Source organism: Petromyzon marinus, chromosome 13 (genome assembly GCF_048934315.1).
Source record: "Petromyzon marinus isolate PM22_M1 ecotype Great Lakes invasive population chromosome 13, UKy_Petmar_22M1.pri1.0, whole genome shotgun sequence".
NCBI lineage: Eukaryota > Metazoa > Chordata > Hyperoartia > Petromyzontiformes > Petromyzontidae > Petromyzon > Petromyzon marinus.
Window position 1 is genome coordinate 10177116 of NC_133679.1, and position 26313 is coordinate 10203428.

The 26313-nt window shown below is 43.2% G+C and overlaps 1 protein-coding gene across 6 annotated transcripts in view; it reads right to left on the minus strand.

Moving 5' to 3' along the window:
• The window catches only part of LOC116941991 (FERM domain-containing protein 5-like), a 50215-nt gene extending 24332 nt beyond the window's left edge, over positions 1–25883 (minus strand). For 2 of the 6 annotated variants that reach the window (XM_032953458.2, XM_032953459.2), the window contains exons 1-7: positions 25695–25843; positions 24247–24478; positions 12639–12743; positions 12058–12100; positions 11781–11859; positions 7620–7717; positions 3351–3474 (exon numbers count right to left, since the gene is read on the minus strand). In XM_032953458.2, the coding sequence (XP_032809349.2) occupies positions 3351–3474; positions 7620–7717; positions 11781–11859; positions 12058–12100; positions 12639–12743; positions 24247–24478; positions 25695–25789 (776 nt within the window). In that variant the 5' untranslated portion in view covers positions 25790–25843. Of the gene's footprint in view, positions 1–3350; positions 3475–7619; positions 7718–11780; positions 11860–12057; positions 12101–12638; positions 12744–24246; positions 24479–25694 lie in introns of all 6 variants that reach the window. The other 4 variants (XM_032953462.2, XM_032953465.2, XM_032953463.2 and 1 more) reach the window with 4 other exon arrangements.
• Positions 25884–26313: the final 430 nt, after the last annotated feature.

The window sequence follows — 26313 nt, forward strand, 5'->3', positions numbered from 1 at the left end:
ATAGCGCCGTTCATGCAAATTGTGTCTCACAATAGCTGCAAAAAACACAGACAAGTTGTAAGAGGACTGCAAAGCCCAAGCTTTTCAGTCCTTTGCAGGACTGAAAAGCAGGACTGAAAAGCCCAAGTCCAAGCTTTCCAGTCCTCTTCATATTTACTGGACATCTGTGAAAAAGAGCTTCATAGCTCATAGGATTCCTCCAGTCTAAATAAAGATTCTGATGTTAAGATGTGTTCAGTAAATGGATGAGTGTTTATAAATGTGGATGTAAACCGGAGTAGCTGGAGAAAGCCCATGCGAGCAAGATGACAACAGTCCTCTATTCCATACAGATGGAACAGGTGGGAGTCCACATTTGCTCTACCGCCTCCTCCTGGAAACCCGGGGCATGGCTCTTCAATGCAAACGGGATGGTAATTTCACAACATTGGAGTGATCACATCAACCCTTGCCTCCACCGTGGTAGATCACAGGTGTGCACCACCTCCACCAGGCTAAGACAGTACTTCGTAAAGAATAACCAAGCACAGGGTGGATCATGACACATTGGTTAGCGCAGTACGCTATGAACCTGGCTACCTGAGTTTGATTCCTGGCTATGGCCAGCATCAGTGGCGAGTAATATCTGAACTGGTCTTCCCTCCAACGTCCACCCTTTGCCAACCCAAAACAACCAGTGCAGTCAAACAACTCCCAGGACCGACACAGCATGGAGAGGCCATTCATTCAGAATCAGAATATTTATTTATACTGGAGGAATCCAATGATGTATTTATCTCTTTTTAACCAGATGTCTAGCAGCGCTGAATTGACAAAGGGGTGTGATTTATTCATTATTATTCTTGTAAATCAACAAAATTCCAGCATTCTGCAGATTTGTAATTAATTGTTTTAACAAACCTACACAACAAAGGAGAAAAACATGACAGAAAAAAAGCAAGTGCACTATGCATATTTAAAAAAAACAGACGGGAAGATCAACATTTTGACAAAGAATCAACGGTAATGTCATAATTCCCGACAGCCGCTGGACATGCATTGACAGCGTTTTCTTGAGTTATGACAATTTAGGATTTCATTGTTTTACCAAAATGTGGTGAAGCTGTGGCCCTGCAATTACTTGCTCACACCACTTTCGTATCGATTTAACTTCTATGCCAGCGAATTGAACCGGCTTACTCGGGATTAAAAGTCCAGTGTGCGAGGCAGTACACTAAGCAGCAAACAGTCAATTGGCGGGCCACGCAAGCTGGTGCAAAGTATGAGTACTCCAAACTCCTCCCCAGAATGTCTGGTCAACTGGACATCGGTCAAAAAAGAGCTTAATAGCTAATCGAATTCCTCCACTATACATAAATGTTACAATTCTGATTGAAAGAGTAGGCCAAATACCCTGTGTAGGGGATATCTAGAACTCTATCTCGTGGAAGTCCTTCCACCAGCAGTTCTGTAAGCAAACAATTATCGGTCTGCACCTTTACTTCTAGATTTGTTCGACCGCGAGGTTTCTTTGAGATGAATGTCAACTGGACGGGAACTGCACTTTACAAAGCATCCGCTACAACCACAACATACATCGCAGGTGTGCGGGAAGTCAGTGAGCTGCGGGTTCTCTGCGATGAACGACGGACCTCCGTGACCTGGAACAATACAACTCGGGCCACTGCCTAAAATGCTACACCGGCGAAAATTAATATTTCTACGCAAGAACCTGACGGTATTGACTGAGCCCATTCCTTTACCCTGACAATTATTAAAACAGAGCATATATACCAGTATAAACGCACCGACGTTCGTTTCTATTCGATATTTGTTTTAATATATAGTGTTTTAAGTGATTTCGTGAGTACGATATTCATGGATTCAACCTTACATAAAAAAAAATATTAACCAACCTATGTCATCTTATCTTTCGTATTCATATTTCACTGTGCCATGTGAAAGGAGTGTAGGTATTTATGTTGAACTTCTTTTCACCGTGCGTAGCCAACCGTGCTGATCGGAGATGCAGGGGGAAGGACAACAAATTAAAAGTGCAATGCAAGCAAGCATCTGTCAATGCTTCTTTGCACACTATTCATCGTTTGTTGCATTTCATTTTCCAGTCTATGTCATAGCAGACATGGTGTCTCTTGCGTCTCTTTATTGACTAATTTTCATGATTTCTGGGCCACGTGCAATAATTCGCCTAGGTGCACGTGATTTGCTGCATCACAGCACCACAAGAAATGGTGACGAATTTGGGGGAGGCCTTCATCCAGCAGTGGATTCATCATGGCTGATAATGATGAACCTCATTTAGCTGTTTTCATGCTCTAATTTCATGCTGTTGTTTTTTTGCTATAAAACATCGAGAGTCTTTTTTTAGTAGTAATAAAACATTAATGTTGGGGTTTCCCCCCCCCCCCCCCCCCATTCGCTCAGAACAAATGAAGGCAAAGTCTTTGTAATTTGGTTATTATCGAGCAGAAACGTTACAATTAGTAGGCTCCCTCACACGCACCACGAATGCTTTTCAAAGGCAAAACAGCGCTGCGAAACATGAAAAATTATCACTATTCTGTGCAAAGGTTTTTGTATCGGTGCCTTTTAGACACAATGCAAACCCAGGATGATGCCCTCTCACAACAAAATTGCATATCAGTGATGAAAAGGTTTTCTGAAAAAATTTCATCGTAAGGTTCCCAATTTTGTACTTTACAATATTGGCCTTTTCTGTAAAAGAAAATAAAACGAGTGCGCTGCCTTGCGCACGTTCTTATCGTTCTGGTTGACTGAGTGGCTTATTGATTGCCTGACTGCAACATGTTCTGTGCCAAAGTCTGAGAGCTTTGTACGTCATTGGCACCTGGCGCTTAGCAGCACGCGGCTATGCCATGGGTTGTGCATTCTGGCAGAGCTTTCAAACTGAACATCCATCCATGAACACCAACACGTATGCTGCGATGGTGTCAGCACACGGTACCTGTTGCAATCCAGAGGTACCCTGGTTTGGTTTTTATCTCCCAGCGCAGGACTCGAAATCATGGGTGAAATGTCTTAATTCTCCATCCCCCGTAACCCTCCTTGCCACCATCTCTGTCCACCCAGCAGTATAAATGGGTGCACCACAGTTTTTCTTTTGACAGGGTCACGTGTGGCGGGGTAAAGTATGATAATTCCCGCATGTTCCCGTAGGCAAAAATTCCCTCGAGGGGCTCTCAAGTGCTCACTCCAGACACATCGGAAACCCTCGCCCTCACATGTCGCCCAGTCTCTTGGCCGTGCCATGCAAATTGTTTTCGTGGCTGGTGTTGGCGAGAGCGAGTGGCGGGGGAGCGGTGGCGCGGGGTGAGAGCGTGGAGACTCACCTCAGCTCGTGGCGGTGAATCTCGGCCACTCTTGCCTCCAGCTTTTGTGAGAGACGCGGGAAGAGCTGCATGGCCGAGACGTATCCATCGTGGTGATCCAACGGGTTGTAGTCTCCCAACTCGGCTGCCAGACATCGATGGTTACAAGACAGTGAATCCTTGGCTAGACGGAGCTTTGCAGCCAGTGCATGCCACCAGCAAGCTGAACTCAAAACACATGAGTTCACGGCAAGATAATTAGTTCCAAACTTTGCAATACATCTTGACTTAAAGCTTTCGTGACTGCAGAAAAAAAAACTACGACGTTTCAATCGCAACACAAGCGGCCGTCATCAGGAAAAGGGGGGTTAGATTTTAAAGACAACTGCTTACAAAGGTTTGAAATGGGCGTAGCCCAAATGTCAGCAGCCAATGCCAATCCAAGTGGCGGGCTGCGACCGCGGCGGTGGTGGGCTTTCCACCAATCAAAGGGCTGCCAGCCAAACATTAGCATGTCAATGCAAGATCGCTGAGCATCCTCCACGGTGAGTGCGCCAAGGTGGCTATGTTAATGTTAGCGATTAGCATGTTAATGGCAGATCGTGAAGCATCAGCCTCGAGGATAGCGCACGAGGTAGCTGTGTTAGTGAGAAACTGTATATGTTAATCAGAGAGACCCTCTTTTCCTGCTGACGACCACTTGTGTTGCGATCAAAACGTCGTACTTTTTTGTTATTATCTTTGAACCTATCTACGTGACTTCACCGAAAGACCCAAAGAATTAGCAACACATTTGCCTGCTAAATGACAGTCTGTTAAGATTACTCTTGCGTTACAGAACTGCTTTTTGTGTTTAGTTTGTTGTCATTCCCCCGCACGTCCAGTTAGCACGACTGGCTATATGCGGTACGAAAGAAGTTCAACATACATGCACCTTCATGGAAACTGTCTGTATAACACTCACACACACCTCGTATCTGTCTAGTACGATGGACAACCGTCTGTTTTTACAACAAGGCGAGCGGTTTCTAATGAAAACCTCAATCTGATTAGCGCCTCAAAAAATGTAAACACTATCAAAAGTGAAAAGTCAAAGTATCTTTCGACTCGAGTAACATGGGGCGGTTCTCTTTCCAGATGTACAGCACTGTGCCAGCGATGGATACGCCACATTCCGATAGTGGGGATGAGCTTACCCACGGTAGAATGGAGTCAACCCCGAAACAGGATATGAACTTGCAACCTCCAAATTGCGAGCCACACGCACTGTCATGAGATGTGACCACTGACAAAAAAACGAATCTACAAAAACGTTTAACATTTGAAATTGAACCACGTGACTTCAACAGAAACAGTAATCTTCATTTCCTCCCCGGTGACATCCAACACTCGTGTTCACACGTTGATGACAGAACTGAAAGATTTGAGCACTGTTTCCAACGTATTTTAAAATAGAAGTGCAGGTTTCACACATTATGCTCCAAAACCTGCAGAGAATGCTCGCTGTGATTACTTGAAAAGTCTGCCTAAAATTCAGGGAGAAAATTACATTCCATGTATATGCAATTCTATCGCTTGTGTACTGATGTCGTCTTAAAACATAAGAAGATGTAGCTCTCCCGACATGTCGTTCGGCACTATGTCCAACATTTCTCAGCATGTGCCGGGAGCTTCTTCAGGAACTGAATTGGAAGCTCCCAGTATGCTGAACAAAACATAGGACGTGGTGCCTAACAATGCATGGTACAAAATGAACAAAAAAAACACACTAGAGAGCTAAGCAGCACGACCGTTAAAACCATACTTATTGAGAATACGTAATACCAGTCAATGGAATAGGCAAACACAAATTCAGGACCCTCTTTTAGAAAGAGTCAAGAGACTTAGTGAGGCTACCCTGGATAAATATTTAAACAATGCCACTGTTACTGCTTCTGAGGTGGAGCAGTGGCGGAGTGGTTAGTGCATTGTACTCTGCATCCTCAGTTGACATCAGCGTGAGAAAATATACGAATTGGTCCTGGCAAGCAAACCCCCATGGCTTACATGGTGTGTGGGTATGCCTTCATCCTTGCAGTGGATTGACGAAAAATTGTTGAATGTTATTAAATAGCAAGCACAACTGGTAAGGATGGTGAAAACGTTCAACATTGCCTTAAAGAAATCCAGGTATCAGGGATGCAACATACTGCCAGTGAGTGTGAATCATGCATGTTTCATATTTGAAGACCATGCTTCTGATAATCTGTGAAATATATTCAAAATGCTGGTGTGTATATTAAGCACATGGTGGATGTGCGCCGTCTGCATGAGCTGAATGCAGAGCATTTGTGGCTGCATTTTTGGCAGATGTCTGGACTGTTGTATCAACCTTTCTTTGGCCTCTGGGCGATGCCTCTTTTGATTGACATGTCCCTTTGGACTGGCACTGCAAACGTTATCATTCTTATTTTTGGCTGCAATTGCAATATCAACAAGGGATTTATTTTTAAATTATGTTTAAATCCCCACAAATGTCAATTGCCAGGGCTTTATATTTTACAGGTGGAGAGTTTGAGCAAGTGGTTAGAAAGCTGTGTTATGAACCTAGCAACCTGAGTTAAATGATATATTCTTGGGTCTTTCGGTAGTCACGTAGAAAAAAAGAAAAAACATCTAAAAAATATATATATAAAAAAAATGTAAAACATAATAATAAAATAAAATTTACATTTTTAAAAAATAATAAAAGCAAAAAACCCACAATAAAAAATAAAATAGTTAAATTAAAAATTTAAAAAGAAAAATGCATTTCAAATAATAAAAGCAAAAAACCCACGACGTTTCGTTCGCAACACAAGCGGCCTTCATCACGCGGAGAGAAAAGAGGGGGCAAGCCTCCAAATGCAACTGCTTATAAGTTAAATTCCTGGCTACGGCTAACACCGATGGTGCATGATATGTGAACTGGATTCCTGGGCTACCAGTCTTTACCAACACACACTGACCAGCGTGTCGAATTATTGTCAAACAACCTCCATGACTGACATGGCGTGGGGAGGTCTTCATCCTGCAATGTATGGTAAATAGCTGAAAATTATTATTCATTTAATTGTAAATGAATTCAATTGTATGCATATGCAGCGTGAGATAGCCTTGGTGCAGTGGTGAGTGCAATTCACTACGGACGCAGCGACCTGAGTTCAGTCGGTGGCAAGACGTTAACTCCCTCGTCGTGGGTTTGATCCCAACCCTGACGCCTGTATATTTGGAGTTTGCATGTTCTCCCCGTGGTCGCGTGCATTTTTATCCGGACCCTCCGATTTTCCCTCCACATTTAGAAACATGAAATTAAAGTATTTGGCTGCTCTAAATTTCCACGTGGTAAGCCACTTAATACTGGTAGGAACCTCCTGGTTCCACCAGCCCGCAGGGGATTGTGTCCGTCCATCCATCGTGCATCCAAAAATAGGAGGGGTGGGGCTGGGTGGAGAGGAGCTGGGTGGGGAGGGGCTGGGTGGGGAGGGGCTGGGTGGGGGGTGGGAGGGGTGGGGTTGGGTGGAGAGGGGAGGGTGGGGAGGGGCTGTGTGGGGAGGGTGGGGCTGGGTGGGGAGGGGAGGGTGGGGAGGGGCTGGGTGGCGAGGGTGGGGCTGCGTGGGGTGGGGAGGGGAGGGTGGGGAGGGGCTGGGAGGGGCTGGGTGGGGAGGGGCTGCGTGGGGTGGGGAGGGGAGGGTGGGGAGGGGCTGGGAGGGGCTGGGTGGGGAGGGGCTGGTCACCCCGTGGTGCCCTTATAAAACTCAACGTTTAACCTACTCACACCGGCTTGTGCCCGCCCTCACAGTCGGCCATATTGTGCGGAATACACCACGTGGTGCCGCCGTTGACCCTGGCCATTGACCGAGCAACCCAACGTTCCTACCAGCTCCCTCCGCAGGAATGTGTTTGAACTCTCATTTGTGACCAGGTCACTTCTGAAAAAGAGCGATATAGCTCAGTGGGCCTAACCTAGCAAAAAAAACACAGCTTATTTAAAAAAATATTTTTGAGGAATTCAGAGGCCCCCAAACATACGCAGCAAAACGTCGAACATCGTGTTGCATGGCGTGGCGTACGACCCGAAAACACGTTAGAGGGTTACAATCGCTCGATGCAAATTCAAGGGCAGTACTCACAAACGCCGCGGAATTTTAATTCCGGTAATGATTTTTTGCTCATTTTTTTTAAGCTCAAAGGTGGCCCAGCCCACTCCACTGTTGTGTGCCAAGAGTCAAGATGATGCAGATGGGCTTGAGGTATTGCAAGCATGAGTACCTTGCAGGATGCAGGCTCCCAGCCAGGCGGCCTCAGATGTGGGGCACAGCAGGCGCCCGTGGACAACATCGCGCTTGATCTGAAGGTACAGCTGGTACCTGCAAGCACAGGCGGAGCCAGTGCACACTTGTGGCTGCATTCGTATGTATGTATGTTGAACTTCTTTCGCACCGTACATAGCCAACCCTGCTCATCGGAAGAGCAACGGTATGCTATGGCTGCGCAACCTTTACACCGCATGGAGGCTGTGGCCCTATCGTGCTGATTTATAAGAACAGTGTAGCCCTGCAATCCCTTGCTCACGTCACTGTTGGCGAGAGGGCTTCCACTAGAGGGAGCTCTAGAGGGCCTCTCCAGAGGATTTTTGGTCTACTCTTCCATGCTCTCCAGACGGCTTAGCAGATGTGAGTTCCCAGACTTCACTCCTACCACGTTATGATGTGCGCTCCTGCCTCTCAGAGTTCAGTGAAGTGTCCCAATGCAGGGTCACGATTCGATTCAAGAATACATTTATTTTTCACTCCGTTGTGGTGAACGCAGAGGCTATAATGGCTGCAAGGATGACTAAATCCAATTGTATACAACACATACGCATCCAAAGTTATCGATTGTTGCACACATACTTTGATGCATGTATCTGAAGCAAGAATATATCTCAATCAATTAATGTATACATCGTTACATGCCGACTATGTACTATAATTTGTATTCATTCATCACAGTATTCAGATACATTAGTATTGGGCTGTAAGATGGCCAGTAGATGGTAGTGTTGAGTGCCACCCCATACTACATGAGGTGGGTTTTCTCTGGGTTCCCTGCTTTTCTCCCACATGAAGCCAAACTCAAATGTATGGAATTGTCCAAAATTCCTAAAGTCTTGGGATTCAGTGAGTCTTTCCTGGGTAAGCGAATGGCATTATTATCTTCATAAGCCCACAAACAGTGCACATACTACATGCAGTGTTGTAAACTGCATAATCCACGAATGGAATTTCATTTTGTCAAAGCTGCATTACATTTTGGAAGGATAAACTCATTGTTTGCCACACGTACCAACCTGGGCGAATAGACTATCGATTAAGTAACCCACTGTGAATGAGAATCAAGGAGTGCCGCAATTCAGATTCACGGTCGGATTCGGGGCAATATCAATCGCTCTGTGGGCTGCTGTTCTCTCGTTGTGCTCATCGTGCTGGGTGCCGCAACACCAGCTGGGCACAAATCGCAAGCTCCGACAGCCGCCCACAGGGATCGACCGTGACACCCAGAATGCCATGGCAACCAAAATTAAAATGGGTTTCACCCGCCCTCCGCAAGGCCTCACATCATTATACATGTCAGGGCTGACTACACAATTCAGTTACTTGATCCACTGCGCCGTTTGAAGGAATCCGCTTGCAGGGAATTTATATTCTTGGTGGATTAAGGTAGCATTTTGCAAAGGATGTACATGCTGTTACTTAAGGCTAAATGTGATGGGGGGGGGGGGGTAAGCATTTTAGCGTCACGGTGTCTGGGTCAGCTTACTCCGACTGTATAATGTGTACACATCTGACACAGGGGATGTTGCCGTGGTGGAATGATTACCACACTAGACTTATAATCTGGAGATCATTGGTTACATTTTATCTCCCGGCGTGCACTCCATCGAGAGATCAATGCTCAAATGCCCTTACGCAGCAGTCGAAGCAATGGGCAACATTTCTTAAACCACCTTGCCTTTGTCCATACAGCAGTACAAATGGGTGCACCAGTTCGTCCATTCACAGGGTTCATCGTGTGTGGTGGGCAAAAGTATGCGCACTCTCTTCTCTTACAAGATGTCTGGCAATGTGTGGAAGAGTAGGAGGGCTCTATAGAGCTCCCTCTAGCGGAGGGCTGCACCTTTAGCATTCATCTCTGACATAACAAACCTCCAGTATGGCTTAACAGTTTTGTTTTGCTGTGTACTATTCAAACAATTAATACATACATATAATTCCGAATGAACATAATGTGTCCGATCTTATTCAATGAAGAAGGTGGAAAAAAAGATACCATCGTCAGAAGCTTACATTTCAAAAAACAAAAGGAAACTTGCGCTGCATCCAAAAGTAAAATCCTTTCAACTCTCGTCTATTTTTGAACTTTAACCAAGTGCAGCAACAGCAGCCTGGATCAATATTGCTCATCGACGTGTTGCCAGCTTGGCCCTTTCAGAAACATCAAACGCTGATGTGCGAGTGCCAAAAGAAACAGCCACCTGGCACCTCCAGACATGAACGACTGAATGAATATTGATTGGGCTGCACCGCATAAAAAATGCTGGCGAGTTTTGCCACGCGCTTCTTGCGACTTTGGCCTCGACCGGACGTTGTGCTCAGCTGCCATGGATGTATATCGCTCGGACCAGATGGGATGCACAATGCCTACACAACCTTTACAGGATAAACAGAGGCGTTTCATAATTTGATAATGCACAGTATAGTAATGAAATGCATTGAGTTGAGTTGTATTGAGTTGTTTTTGCTAGCCACGCACATTTTGTTACAGATTCCTTCACCAAACACGCGCTAACCAGCGTGGTGAAGCATGACCGAATAATCCCCCCACCACCTGTACAGCATGGGAAGGCCCTCATTCAGCATTGGATTGAAATCACGGGCATGTATATACAATTATACGTGCTACTTAATGTAGGATAAAACTAGACATTAGACTCTTAATAATCTTCACTTTATATTCTTAGCTCTTTCGGTAAAGTCACGTTGAAGGGAAACAATAAAAGAATAAAATATATACATAAAACAATAATATAATATATATTTTATTATTTTATTGTTTCCCTTCAACGTGACTTTACCGAAAGAGCTAAGAATATGAATTACTGCAGTCACGAAAGCTTTAAATCAAAATGTAATCTTCATTTTAGTTTTCTGTGACATGAGATACATTTAGAGCATTATTACTGTAACATTGTCAATATATTTAAACGTGTGCTAGAAAAGGAAACACTAACAGAGAAATAAAATGACATCCACGTATATATTCACATATATTCACTGATATATACCGATATATATATCGGTGAATGTATATATCATCATTGAATGTATAAATATCGGTGAATGTCATGTAATGTACTGAAATAGAATATATTTAAGTACATTACGTATCACAACAGTGCTTTCAAAATCACAATTAACATGAATATTCAAAATGTGGCACAATAATGTTACGAAAAAATATTTGTGGTTTAGCTTTAATCTATTCGAACTACATTATGCTTTATGATTTAAAGCTTTCGTGACTGCAGGAATTCATATTCTTGGTTCTTTCGGTAAAGTCACGTAGAAGGGAAACAATAAAATAATAAAAAATATAAAACAATACAATTCTCACGACGTTTCGACTGCAACACAAGCACTCATCATCATCAGGTGTGAAAACCACAGCAAGAAAATGTTTTCAGTCGAAACGTCATGAGAATTTTATTGTTTTATATTTTTTTATTATTTTATTGTTTCCCTTCTACGTGACTTTATCGAAAGAACCAAGAATATATTTTGCTTGTTTACCCAGGAAAGCTGCCTCGAGTCTCATAACTCTTTTTTTTAAGAGCTTCCTGCAATTTTATTTTGCAGTAGGTTGTGATGATTGTGATCTAGATTGCAACGGAGTAATTTACAGGTACCATTTAAAAATTTGGCAAACTTTGACCATGACACTGGCGCACAAATAGCCAACTCTTGGGAATGATTCCACAGGGATTTAGAGTCCACCGTCAAGCAGATGGCATGCATTTTCACGGTTAATACACCCGCAGTAAGAACCAGGGCGGCCGCTGGATTCAAATCGGAAACTTCTGCAACACACGTCAAATGCGCTACCACTAGGCCATGTCACCCGCCCTGTAACTAAAGAATAGTATAGATGAGGCCTGTGCCATAATACTTAGATCAACCAAGGCTATGCTAAAAAAAAACCCATCAATGACTCTAATTCTAGATGACTCTGTCATTAACAAAGAACCACTACTGCGAGCTTTGTCTGAAACACAAGAAGCTCAGCCCTTGAGAGAGTTGACATTCTCAGAAGGGGAAGAATTAAATGAACCGAATTGAGAAGGTTTTGCACATGAATGATCCAGGGAGCATTATATTTCTGCAATACGCTCACCTTGTGATTTCTTCTCTGACTTTTGATGGCTCCTGAGGGTAAAACTTTACTCGGAAGCACATAGTAAACGGTGGCTGGCCTGGGGAGAAAGGCGTGGAGGGGGGTGCAGAAAACAAAAAACACTGACAAATAAATCAGAGATTTCTAAAAGGGAAGATTGCTTACAGGTCGAAGAGATGACACAATAGCGTTAAAACACGATATTTCGTGAACCATTCATTCAATTGTACGTCAGTGTTTCGTTAATTAAATTTGCATTCCTGTGCTGCTCACTTACATTTCATTTGTCTCACGATCGATTTTTTAGGATCAAGCCAATGCTGTGCAGAGGAGAGAAACAAAAAATTATACACAGGGCATTTAAAGTGACATCGGCCCAATGCGACATTGTAGCAAACATGACTGCCTACGGAACATTAGCATTACAAGCAATAATACACGCACAAGCTGATTTCTCCACAGCTAAATGTGCAGGTGTGATCATAGGATCGGTCTTCCCACCATGCCTTGGATCTCTCGTGACTTCGCCTTGCTGCTTGTATAACTGCGCATATCCTTGAGTTAAGGCCACAATCTCAACAAAACGAATATTGTTTTAGAAGGGCAACAGAACAATGAAACCAGTTTCACATCCTTGTATAGGAATCATCAGCACAGCCATCACTGCTTACTGCTTGATGCCTTGTGCCTCCTCAGAAGGTTGTTGTGAACAAGTCCGCCCTGGTCAACGCGGGAGCAGTTTGGCACTGCCCAAGGGTGGCAATAAATTAACGGGGCTGTCAGGAAGGAACGACGTTAAGGAATGGCATCGCTCACCTCCCCTCCAACCCGCCCCGGCCCATCAACCACACAGCTCACCCGCTGCTTGTCAGGGTCGACGAAGCGAATTCCAAAGTAGTCGCGCTCCAGTAGGTCGAGATGGTTGCACACGTGGTCCATCAAGAAGCGCCCCTTTGCATCCCGCTGGCATGGGCAGCGTGCCAGCAGGTGCGGGGGGAGAGAGACAGACTATGAGCACACACAGGTGTTTTATTACAATCGTACGTAACCGTAGTCCTTTCACGTGCGACGCCTGCGGATGTGAACGCATGATACTGATAAGATCCAAATGCCTGCCGTGAGCAGGCTGCGAATTGTTTTCTCGACAAACGATTGCGTTTGAGATCTGTGTTTAAATCCGGGAACGGCCGTGTTTTGCTTTGCATACTAGCGACGCTTTGGCTGCGTTTATTAATTGATGTTCTTTGCCCAGACAGAGCAATACGGTGAATGTGGAAAGATAAAACAAGGCAAGATACAGAGCATTTACAAGGTCATGGCTGTGACATTAAGCTGAGATAATTTTCCTGGCAATGGGAAAAAAAATGTTTGCAACATGAAATCTTCGAGTTATGTTCGTGCGTATGCATATCAGGAAAATAGAATTAAGCAGCCTAATGCATTTTACGTGTCACTCAATAAATGGCCAATTTAAAAACTCATTAGACAAATACGGCATATTAAGTGAGTGGAGTTCACTGTGAAAGATGAAATGGCACAAATGGGAGGGTTTTCTGCAGCCCTTATGGACAATTTAAACAGCTCATGTAATGGGCATTGGACATACTGCCGATCATTTACCACTGTCACTTAATTTATAATGATCTCCATTTGTAGACACTTTTTGCAAAAACCCTTTAAATTATTGTCACAATGTCCCTTGTCCACTGTAACTTGCGGTACTGAACTAAGTTTAGAGACAAGACAACAGCCAAAAGGAAGGGGCTAATCAGGACGTTAAGTGCTGATACATAATTGATTACTGTTGTAAAATGGGTAATCTGCCAGAAGTGTCCTGTAAATAGGATCTCCACAAAGAAAGAGACCTCTTAATGACTGTTGCTTGGGAATACTGTACACAACATATTTATTTTCAGTATATATTTCTTCAAACCCGGTATGCTATGACAATTATCTGCTACCGTTGATACAAAAAAATAAAAACCCATTCTTTTCGGTGACCATGTGGCCCAGAGGTCAAACGGCTGAGCCAACACTGTTAGGGGTCCGAACCTAGCTGCCAACCACTTATGGTTAAAATGGGTTCCCAATTTGATGATATATTGTTGGACACCAATGACTGCACACACACAAAACATAATATTAGATTGTTTTTGTACTTAATTACCTAAATTCCAGCTCTGAGGATTAAAAATATTGGTTTCACAGTCATCCAAAAAAACTGGGAAAGTGCCAGCCCTGTTGTGTAAAAGATGAAGGCCACTTGAAGGATTTTTCAGAAACCCTGTGGAATATTCTCTTCTGCAGCTGTTCTGACACATAGAGTGAGGCATTGCTCCACAATATTCCCAAATGGATCCTTTGTCTTATGACACGATGCTGATAGTGCTATTTGAATAAATAATAGATGAGATGGGCGAAAGACGAACACATATTGTTAAAACCACGTTTTTTACGTTTCCGCTTCAATAATTATGAGGCTGCAGGATATGAGTACACATCTAAAAGTGAGCTGGTATTGTCGGCCTCTCCCAAAGGCAGTGCATTATAAAATAATGTTACTTCAAATCTGGAGGGGAAAAAGTTACTTTCAGTGATAACTTATGGAAAAACAATTGTTCAGCAACACACGTGGTGGCTGCAAATATTGAGATGATCGGCATGTGAAAATTATATCGTGTTTATGGTCTAAACATGCCAATTACAGTATACTCTATTGCAACGATGGTAATTCAATACTTTGTTTTATTATTCTATAGTAAGATTTGGTTGATAGATTTTACAACTGTGTGACCGCACATAAATAAAGGCGCTAAAATCGTTGAAAATCTGTCCAGCAACTTTTCAAAAAGGTTTAAAAGCGGCATTGAAAATGTTTTAAACTACGGCAGCAGGGATGGTATTATTTGTATTTCTGTCGTTGCAAAAGTGCAGCTCTGCAATTGCTTGCTCATGCCACTGCTAGCGAAGAGCGACGACAGAGAGGGAGCTCTAGACAGCCCCTCTAAACAGGGTTTTGTGCAGAGTATACCCATAATTTACCCCACCACACACGACACGCCAATTGATTTAGCTGTGGTGTACCCATGTACAGTGCTCGGTGGACAGCGGCGTGATGATTTAAGACATCTCACCCATGGCGCTAAAATCAAACCGGTGACCACTGGATTTAAAGTCTACTTTGATAACCCTTACACCACGGCAGCATCCCGTTATAGAGCTACGGGTAAATTAATCAGGGGGAATATTTTTCGCCAAAATATTAAGAAAATGGATGCCATTTCATTTATTACGTTTTTTAGCCAGGTGGCTTACTTTTCACCCAGGTAACTAGAGAACACAGGCTAAGTGTTACTTACCTAACATTAAAACAATTACATATTTAAGAATCACAATTAAGGGACAAACAACATATATACTATTCGAAAGAATAATTAAAATAACATATTTTTTGGTGATTTTAAATCTCATCAATGGCCCTAAAACTATCCAGGACACTCTTCCAGTGCCCAACTAGGCCATTTAAAACACGATGAGCACCAACTGAAAGCAGCGAGGGAAATGTTTGCAATTTAAAAGCGGCACTTGAACGCCACGTCGAAAGCAAAGCTACAGGTGCATTAAATGCACTTGGCATTTGACTCATTCTAACCACAGGGAAAAACCCTAAATGATGAAAAATGAACACGGTAATCGGAGCACTACCAGTGGCCGCTGTTGTGCATTGCACCATTGCAAGTTCGATACTGCTTGCAGATCATGCGATGGCTCCTTCCATACCCTATTCTTTCATTTTCCTCAAGTCAGCCAAACCCACGACTCACACCTCTGATTAGCGAGGTTGGTGACGTATAGTGCGAAAAAAAGGTCGACATACATATATACTCACTAATAAGTTGTGAAACTTTCATTATGAGTGTAAATTAGATTTGATTTTTAAAATCAAATTTCCTGCACCGGATTTGCTTATGTCAGCATTGCCGTTAGAAGAAATGCACATGATATGAAAAGATACAAATGAAGCCTGCAAAGTAAAATGGCTTATTCCATAAAAAAAATAACCTCAGCATTAACTCTGATTATGATTCCGATCCGACAATTGATACTCTCAAGGCACAATCAAGCTGTAGACTGGGTTTCTACCTCTGAGGTGGCAACCCTGTCTACAATGCTACGAAGCAGGACCACTGCCCAAAACGTCACCTCTCGTATATATTTATTCTTCTTGAGGAACGGTGTTATTTACGAGCACCATTGCCGCTGCAGTATCACGAAAATATCTGTTCATGCAGTCCTCTTCTGTCTTCACATTTTCACGGAGCTCTACGTGGCTGCAAGTTTTTCATCGATGGGTGTGGGGGGGTGGCATTTTCTAGTAAATCAAGCATTCCCAATGCTCACGATTACATAAGCCGTACAATCGAAACAGGCTTGCATCAACAACGGGGATAGAGCAATTTTTTTTTTTACCAAGAAAGGCCCACTGAGCTATATAGCCCTTTTTCAGAAGCGACCTGGCCACAAATGATAGCACAATGAATTGGCTTGTCACGTGGAAATTTATAGCAGCGAAATACTCTAAAAGCATATTTCTAAATGTGGAGGGGAAAACCAAAGGACCCGTAGAAAAATCCATGCATTTGTCTCTGGAGATGCATCCCTAAATGCCTATTTTGTATGTAGCAGATTTGTATGATTCTCCTTTAACAGCTATTTCAAGAAAATAACATTCCGCAGCCATCCTCAATCTTTGAAACGTGTCCCATTGGGGCGATTGAACTAATTCCCATATACAATATACAAATGGGCCCTTTTAAAACAAATAATAAACACATTTTTATTGACTGTGCAATAATTCAGATTGTGTGCTGTTGCTTAGTGTATTAGTACATTGCAGGACCATGAGAGGTGGTAGTGGCCGAGAGAAGCCTTCATCCAGCAGTGGATCGATCATGACGATGATGGCTGTACATAATTTAAGCTCTCACGCATGAAGAGCCAGTGAATTTCAACCGTCACCGTTGCATTGTACTCAGCCGTGACACCTCCTGTGCACGGCTCACCGACCAATGTCAAGACACGTGACAAGAACACCTCCTTCCGTTGTCAGTACAGAGGCAGATTTTTCTCGCGCTGGTAATTATATTTGTGCGTGGGCCTGCTGCACTGTGCAATCACTCGTACAGCCACCTGCCCCTCCCCCATTAACCGTGTCGATGCATGGGGTTTTTTTTCGCAAACAGACACGCGGTGACCTGCATTGTTGGGGCAGCACATCTTGCTATTCGTTATCAATTCTTTTGTCATGTTTGACCTTTAAAAATATAGTAATTCATCAGCAGCAGCCATAAAACAGCATTCACTGCCGAATGAATTCCTCGCCAATTCATCACCATCGCTAGCTGTCCTGAAATACAACAATCTACCTAGATCCTGCACACAAGATGAGTTCATTGATTTCATCACTCCATCTCCACATGGACGTTATTTTCAGACGTGTTGCTCCTTTGACTGCCACTCCATTGAGCAATGTGTTGCTACGAGCCTATTTAGTTTTCTTGAATAAAATAATGATGAAATTAAACTGATAGACCTAATATTGCTGTGGGTTTCCCGGTTGTGCTGTGTAGCTCTCAATAGTTGTTTCCGCATTGCATGTGTTCAAAACACAACGAAGACCTATCACAGAATCAGTTTTATTATTTTACGTGTCATGCTCAAATATGTACATAATTATTTAACATTAATTTTACAAAAAAACGAAAATATCAATTCAATAGTCCAGTAAATAGAGTTTCATGCGTAACCAAGCAACGATTATGGGGAAAATAATACCCATGTGCTACAAGTTATGCCCATGTGAAGCGAAAATGACATGTTATTTTTGGACTACGGTAAACGGACGTTACCTAAATAAATGACCAGCAACCCCGTGCAGCTGCGGGTCGCACCAAACTTAAGGCTCACAACTTCCACGGGAGAGGCAGTCGTCAAGCTTCTCATTTACAGCCACTGCGTTTTACATGTACGTCATCATCGGGATGACGTACATGTACGTCATCAGTTGGAATCTGAATAAAAAATAAATAACGTTACCGGTACGTCTTCTAACCTGAAGACATACCGATAAAGTTATTTTAATTTAGTTTAGGCCACGTGGGAGGGTGTGTGGCACAATTTGGTGCCAGCTATCAGAGTGTGGTCGTGTCGCTAGTTCTCTGTGGTAAGTACAGTACAATATCTTTAAAAACAACAGCACTATGCCAATCTTTTTTTAATGCTGACCGCTTGCGCGTTCCGAGATTCAGGTGGTGAACGGGACCCACCCTGCCACTTGCAGATGTCTCGGGACGGTAAATGGTTAAAGATGTTAGAAATTTATGAATGGTTCTCACACTTGACTTGCCAGTTCGAAGGTTGCCGGTTTCAATCGCCTGGCGCACACAGTTGAAACAATGGTGCAAGTTTCTTAAATACCCCCCCCCGTCTCTATCCACCCAGCAGTATAAATGGGTACACCGCAGTTAGTCGATAGGTAGGTCACACGTGGTGTGGTAAAGTGTGGGTACTTCCACACCCATCAAGATGTCTGAGAAGTGGACCAGTGTGGAAGGGAAGGCCTACAACCCTCTAGGAGGGCTCTCTAGCACTCCTTCAAGTAGATGCTGTTCTGCCAGTAGTGGCATGGAATTATCGTTTTTTTAATATATATTTTGCGGTAATAATGAGTTGCAGACATTGTGAGAACAATGTGAATAGCATGTTTGAAAACATGTACTGAACATTTTTCCAAGATACATTTTAATAACCTCATAATTTTTTGCAATTAATTGAGTAAAAAAGTAGAGGTTTTTAAAATGATGCATTTGTCTTGTGTTCAGATTAGTCTCTGATATTAATCTCTGATGGGGGGATGGAATGGCTGGTGCAAAAGGAATGACTGGTGCAAAAGGGGAAGGCTTACAATACAGGGTGAGGTTAAAGGTGCAACCCTGCAATTGCTTGCTCAAATCACTGCTGGTGGAAGGGCCTCAGCTATAGGGGGCTGTGGCATGCCCATTTATACTGGGGGGTGTTATGTCAAATTCGTAGTTGCAAACTTGTAAAAGCATGTCCATATTTGGTATGTGTTTCGGAAGGTTAATTGGCACAGGAAGAAATGTAAAAAATTTCACAATCTCCCTGGAAGAGCACATTTGTACGTTCGTATTGTTATTTAAAAGCAAATGTTTTATTAAAATGTATGAATCAGTGTATTTTCACTATACTGTATTCCAAATTCGATAATTTCATAGATTACATATAAAGTGGTTATATTTATAATGCTAGTGTGTCTTACATGCCCACTCTAGCGTCAATTATGGCTGATTAAACTCACACAATTTACATAGACTACAACATAAATGCGACTATATCACTAAAGATAAGATAATTGGATCAGAAACCCGGAGCATTGCATTTCCGTTGCGGGTGCCTTACCATTAATTGTCCTATTAACGTGCAGATGTGATTACCTCAATGAAATGCTGCTGCTAAATTAAGTAACAGGGTCAAAAATATACAAAAAAACCCAGTCCAATTAAGAAGAAGAATAAACATCTACAGAAACTACGATATTACATTTTATGAGATAACTGAATGAGGTCGGCACAATCACTGCATTCTTAAATGTGGTAGACTTCATTTTTTGGGTAGAGATCGATTGTTTTTGCTTCATTTAGTTACCATGAAGACATACTGAATTGGGATCGAGTGATAGTGCAGTGGTTCGTGCACTGTGCAAAGAACCCAACAACATCAGAGCGATTTCCGGCCGTGACTAAGACCAGTCGGAATTGATGTGTGCATCAGTCCTGGGCACTCTCCTTCACAAAGCCACCCTCACCGGCGTGCAGATTGTGGAGAAGTATGATCAATCGACCTCCATGAGTGACACAGCACGGGGAGGCCTTAATCCAGGAGTGAATTTACACATTTCTGTAAAAAAATTTACAAAAATATATTTTTACCTTTACAAAGGTAAAACAACTAAGTTACTCATGAGATCAATGCCCTCTGCAGGCAATGTACCAACACATTTTTCAAAATCCAAAAATGATGTTAATACAACTATTTTTTATTTATTTATACAGTACACAAAATCCGGGATCTGATCCCATCCGTAAAGGATGTCATTCCTGACTTACAGTACCCCGGTGTTTACAAAAATTGAGTTGTACCTGTGGTGCCTGCTATATCGGGGAGACGAAACGACATATTTCCGACCGAATTCGCGAGCACAAATCAGATTTGAAGGCACCACGCGCTGCGCGAGCCACTGCGGATGTTTGAGCATACTTCACTACGCTGGTCAGTGTGGCTTGGGTGACCAAAGACCCGTTGAGATATCACTCTCCCCGGATTTTAGCCGTGGCCAATAATCTTATTCAGGTTCATACTCTTTGGTTCTATTCGGTAAAGTCACGTAGGTAAAAATAAAATAACAAAAAATCAGGTTGCCCAGTTCATAGCGCAGTGCGAAAACCACTGCGCAACCGCTCCCCCACCTCAATGGGCATTCACCTGGCCAAAAATAAATGTCTATTGCTACTGCTACTATTTTTATCACGATACTAATCATACAGTGTTTTTTAAAGCACGAATGCAAGCAGCGACAGTGCCAGATGTGTTAAATGCTGTCTCCTGATTTTAATCAGACAGTCAATGTTTAAAATGTATAATATCCAATTTGGTTGTAAATTTATTTGCTGTATCAGGTGGCATTATCAGGGCTACGATTATAGTTCATTGCACGTAACATGAGAGGCCGAATAGTATTGAGAAAATAATATGAAACCGCATATTATGAAAAACAAGAATAGGTTTTACTCTTTCTGGCAACAAAACAGGTGTTCAAATGTTCAAATGCCAAATAAATACCTTTTGCAAGGAATAAAGTCTGCATTAACCAGATGTACTTGTGGTGAACATGCAAACAAAAATGCTCTGATGATATAATTGTCTTTGAAACGGATTGGCTTACAACAGAGACAAACTTATTTTAAATAGCATGTTTGGTTGTATGTATGTTCACCACAAGTACGTGTGGTTAATGCAGACTTGATTCCTTGAAAAAGGTTTATATTTGTTGTTTGAACATCTTAACACCTGTTTACATTGCCAGAAAGGGTAAACTCTATTCTTATTTTTCATCCTTTGATACTGGCAAAAAAGTCCCATGATAAACTGCATATTGTCAGACACGTATTGTTTCACTTTTCAACATTGTTAGTACTCAAATGTCTATAATTTATCAAAATTTGTCTTCTATTGTATGCCATTTGTTAATCAATACAAACGTTTGAATTCATCCAGAAATTTGTATTCTGTAATGTTTTCTCCAATATATTCCTGACAATCTTATTTTAAATTGGTATTTCGCTTTCTTTATAGATACATATACCTAAAAATTGTCAGTGCTTCTCTGACAGAATAACACAGACATCATACTCGCAGAGCTGATCCACTTAAATTGCTATAATATCCCTTGCCTGCTCTATCACTGGTTAGCGTTAACAGGCGTACATAGGTCTCTGTTTTTGAGTTAGCCCAACTGCTGGCAAGTATAATTCCATAACCCGGTGCTTGCATTGATGTTTATCTAAAAAAAGACACGTAAGATTTATATTCTTTGGTTCTTTCGGTAAAGTCACGTGGATTAAAAAAAATAAAGTGAATAAAAATAATAAAAAACAAGAAAAACTAATGTAGACTGTAGCCTGGTTATTAATCGGAGTGAGTGTACTGGCAATCTCTAATGTAGAATGTAGCCTGGTTATTAAGTTTGGTGAGTGTACTGGTAGTCTATAATGTTGACTGTAGCAATGGTTATTAAGCTGGGTGAGTGTACTGGTAGTCTATAATGTAGACTGTAGGAATGGTTCTTAACCTCGGTGAGTGTACTGGCCGTCTATAATGTAGACTGTAGCCTGGTTTTTAAGCTGGTGAGCGTATTGGCAGTCTGTAATGTAGACTGCATCAATTGTTATTAAACTGAGTGAGCACACTGGCAGTCTATAATGTAGACTGTAGCCTGGTTTTTAACCAAGGTGAGTGTACTGCCAGTCTGTAATGTAGACTGTAGCCTGGTTCTTAACCTGAGTGAGAGCACTGGCAGTCTATAATGTATGATTGGTTCTTTCAATAATAAAAATAAAATAAAAGAACAAAAACCACGACGTTTCGATCGCAACGCAAGCGGTCGTCATCAGAAAGAACCAAAGAATATGAATTCCTGCAGTCACGAAAGTTTTAAGTCAAAATTGACACGTAAGATTAATTCAATCTGCCATGGCACCGACGACGTTAATGGAGTGAGGGAGTCAAGTGACCTACTTAACTCTGATTCTCAACGAGCACATTTAGTGCCAGCTGAGGTTCGTATTTTATAGAAGAAAGCACACATGGAATTAAATTAATGTACAGTATATGCATTTGGGCTTAATCCACAAGTTATTTATAATGAGTGAACGATGCTATATTTTGCAAGCATGACTATCGCCTACTTCAAAGCGATACACAATTGTAACAAAAAAATATTATTTCAACTAAGTTATACCAAATTAGCTTTTTCTTGTAAATGTTTACCTTGTGGATAAATAACCACTCTTTAAAATAAATTCGTCACGAATGAATCCTTATGTCAAATCACTGGACACATATTTACGATACAGGACACATGCCTAGGAATTTAAGTTGCTCCGTGTGCTTGCCCACAGACGGGGTGCACATGCGACACACACACACAACCATTTATGATGGAACTGTCAGCGGACGAAAGCCCGCTAACAAGAATGAAAAGTCCCTCCTGCTACCTCCCACCTTCTTAGACCCCTGCAGCAGCACTTCAATGCATCTGCCAGGTCAATAAAAAGTAATTCCATTGAGGGCACCTACACACCGAGATGCGCGCACGATACATTTTAGACGTAGGCCGATACCCCATGCCCTCAAATGTGCGAACATTTTAAAAAAAACATCCCCGAGAGAATTGTGACCACGGTGATCATTGCATGCCGATCGGTGCATGAACGGTGCACCGGTATAAAAAAAGGTGTTTTTTTTCCGACACGTCATATGCCAGTGCCCACTTGGGCCTGCTGTATAAACGCGAGGATGGAATTGAGTATTGATCCGAATGGATGTCTACAAGTGGCAAGATTAGACACTGGAAATGCACTCCGCACCCTGTGTTCTGTAAAAAAAAAACGTTTCGAACGCGTTTTTTTTCCCAAACATTTATACGACACGATATACAATGTGTGCAAGAAAAACCACGAAACATTGCCCGTTTAAACAAAACGTTTGTAAGCTCATCATTAGCGCAGAAAATTGTCGCTATGTCTATTGGAAACAAAACAAAAATCAGAGTGCATGTTTTCATTACGTTCATAGCTACAAAGTTAATAAAATAATCGAGTAACTGCATGCAACTTTACAACGTGTCATATACATCGTAACATGTGTGGTCATGGGGAGAAGAAGCACAGTTATTGAACCCGTTGACCTGAGTTCATTCCCCAGCCACAGCGAACATCGGTGACGAGTGATATCTAACCAGCATACTCTGATCCCCGCCACCAACCTACATTGACTGGCGTGGCGACACATGGTCAAACGGCCTCTCTGACTCACAAGGCATAGGGAGGACTTCACCCAGTAGTGGATTGACAAACGGCTTGTGAGTAAAATCACAGGACCATCACAGGGGATGTGCGCACTGTGTAATGTGTAGTCCTCATACATCTCTGACGCATGCGAGTTGTGTTTGGACCATGCCCCCCCCCATCGTCTACGTACACACTGCTGCATGAGGGCATCCCCACCGCGTGTGGGTCGTGGGGGTTATTCGACTGTGCACAACAATTCTTGCCTGTGCTTCTTCGTGAAGAGGAGGGGAATGCAGAACAAAGTATTCTGCTGAATTGTCCTCGACTGTGACGACTGCTTTTGTGCACAGTGGTCTCCTATCCAAGCGCGATGCACGCTCATCCCTGCTTAGCTTGAGGTCTGATGGAATTGGGCACATGCCTTTAAGAACCGATCATAGCCCCAGCATCTGTACCGTGCAGGGAACCCCCGTTTGTGGCAGACACCCCTTACCTTGGGAATCCTGCCACGGTGTAAAAGGTTTAGCGCTTGTAACGGAGAGGTCATCAGTTTGAACTCCCGGCACAAGAGTTTAAACGATGGTGCCAAGCTTCTCAAATGTCCGGCCAGCACTGACGAGTATAGACGATACACACCATGTAGAGATACTCTCTAAGAGCTCCTCCTGGTGTATGCCTTTCCACCACAACAGTGTTGCGCGCGTGTCATTGTACTGCTGCACTTTTGTTTACCTTGACCCTGTCCGTGGAGGGGCAAACCCGTGCAATCGTGCGCAGTGGCGGAGGAAAGAGGGAGGAGTGGGAGCAGTCCCCCATACCTGTATGAAGCAGATGAGTTCTGAATTGTCCAGGAGGCGGACTGTGCACTGGATTTCGCTGGGTTGGTGTTGCTGCTGCTGCTGCTGTTGAGCCTTGGCAGCTCCGGGCAGACGGAGGCGCAGCATTGGCTCGGCTTCGTGGCCACAGTGCCAGATCTCCCCCTCATTAAAACGGCCCCGCCAAGCGCAGCAGCACCTACAGCCGGACCATTTTACCGGCGCGTCTCGTCCTCTCGGACAACAAAAACAACAACACAAAAGCACAGAGAGACAAAGATTTTGCCCCCACCTCCCTCCCTCGCCCCACGCCGCCGACGTAGTTTCTTCGCAGACTGTTGGGGGCCAAAGTGTTTGTCAGTGAGCGCCTACGGAAGGTCGGCACGGCGTGTGGGTGGCCAGCACCCACGCCCCGGCCGCCTTTGTCTCCCCAGTGACGACGCTTCAAGCACCCCACGCGCACGCGGAACATGGACGCGTGGTGACAGGTCTCGGGATGGACAGCGATTAAAAGTAAGCGTTGTGTAACAGCGACAGTGCAGTACTTGGAAAAGAAGCAGCAAGAGACGCTTCAGCTTCAACGACAATGATCATTTTGTTGGGGACGCCACCGAGAACAGCAGAAAAAAAAGATGCTACCTTCATATGACTACATACGACCGCTAGTAATTGTTACAATAAATTATGCAGTGCTGTATATATGGAACACGACATAGACTCCCTTCAACGTGACTTTACCGAAAGAGCTAAGAATATGAATAAGACTCAACGTTGTGTGAGATATACTCGTTTTGTCTAAAATATAGAGCAGTATTGTTTATACCGTATACATTTTGCACTGAATTGCCATATGAACTACAGTATACATTAGATCTATTCATCATTATCTTTAGCAGATTTCTGAACGCAGTCATAACCACATGATTATTATTTTTTTAAAAGAATATCGTACTAAGATATAAACATTATAGTACGCAGTGCTATAAGTACATAGAACATAACACGTATCAAAATACGCGTGTCTACGTAACAGTACACTCTACCACGGTACATATGGTGACAATTTAAAGACCGCGCAATATGCATTCTTCTTCTTCTTCATATAACATTGTACCAACTGTTCAATACCGGCATACACAGGAAACAATGCCGCTTGTATACTTTGCAGTTGCAGCACACACAACGTTATGACATCACTCTCCTTAACAGGTCGTCTACATTATCAACCACCATTCAACGCAATGTGGCTTACTATAATACAACCTCCAACAATACACAACGGCCACAGTCCGTTCAATTGGACGCGAATGCGCACGTGCGTCCCAGAAATGACCAACGCGGCACGGTGCCTGCCCCCATCGTCTCGGCTGCAACGGATACAACCACAATCAATGGGCAGCGTGCGGCGGTAACAATGAGGCCCGTTACGTTAAAACGTTAAGAGTTCTCACAGGGAGGGGGGGGGGGTTGCGCGCGCGATCCACACCGGGGCTGCTTCCTTGTGCACGAGATGAAGAGTCTGTGCCCCTGACCGACGCGCGAACATCCTGGTTGGCGGCTCAACTCACTCGCTCCTCCTTCTCGTGCTGCTGTCGGGTGATGCTGGGAGCGAGAGCCCTGGCTGCTCCCTTCCTCTCCTCCTCCTCCTCTGCACCACCCCCCTCCCACGGCCCCCCTTCTCGCGTATTCATCTCCGCCGGGGATGATCTGCCCGGCAGTGACGCCTCCTTGGACACGAACGGGATGTGTGCAGCCAAGGGCACTTGGCGTGGCAGCTTTGCGGTTTCGTGCCGTTGAAAGTAAGACGACAAGCATCCTCGTTTCGCTGAGGTTTATGCGGCACTTTGATTACACTATGTGACACAATTTTTGTTCCTGGGTAGTAAGTGTTATTTCGTAATTGCTTATGCCAAAAAAAGTATAGAACATGGCTATTATTCCCCACAAACTTTGCTTTTGTGACCAGGACAGTGATATTTAGAAATTTACCTATTTTCAATGAGAAAACGGACGAATTTGTGTCATTTCGTTTACATAAAGTAAAAAAAAACCATATGAATCAAAATTAAC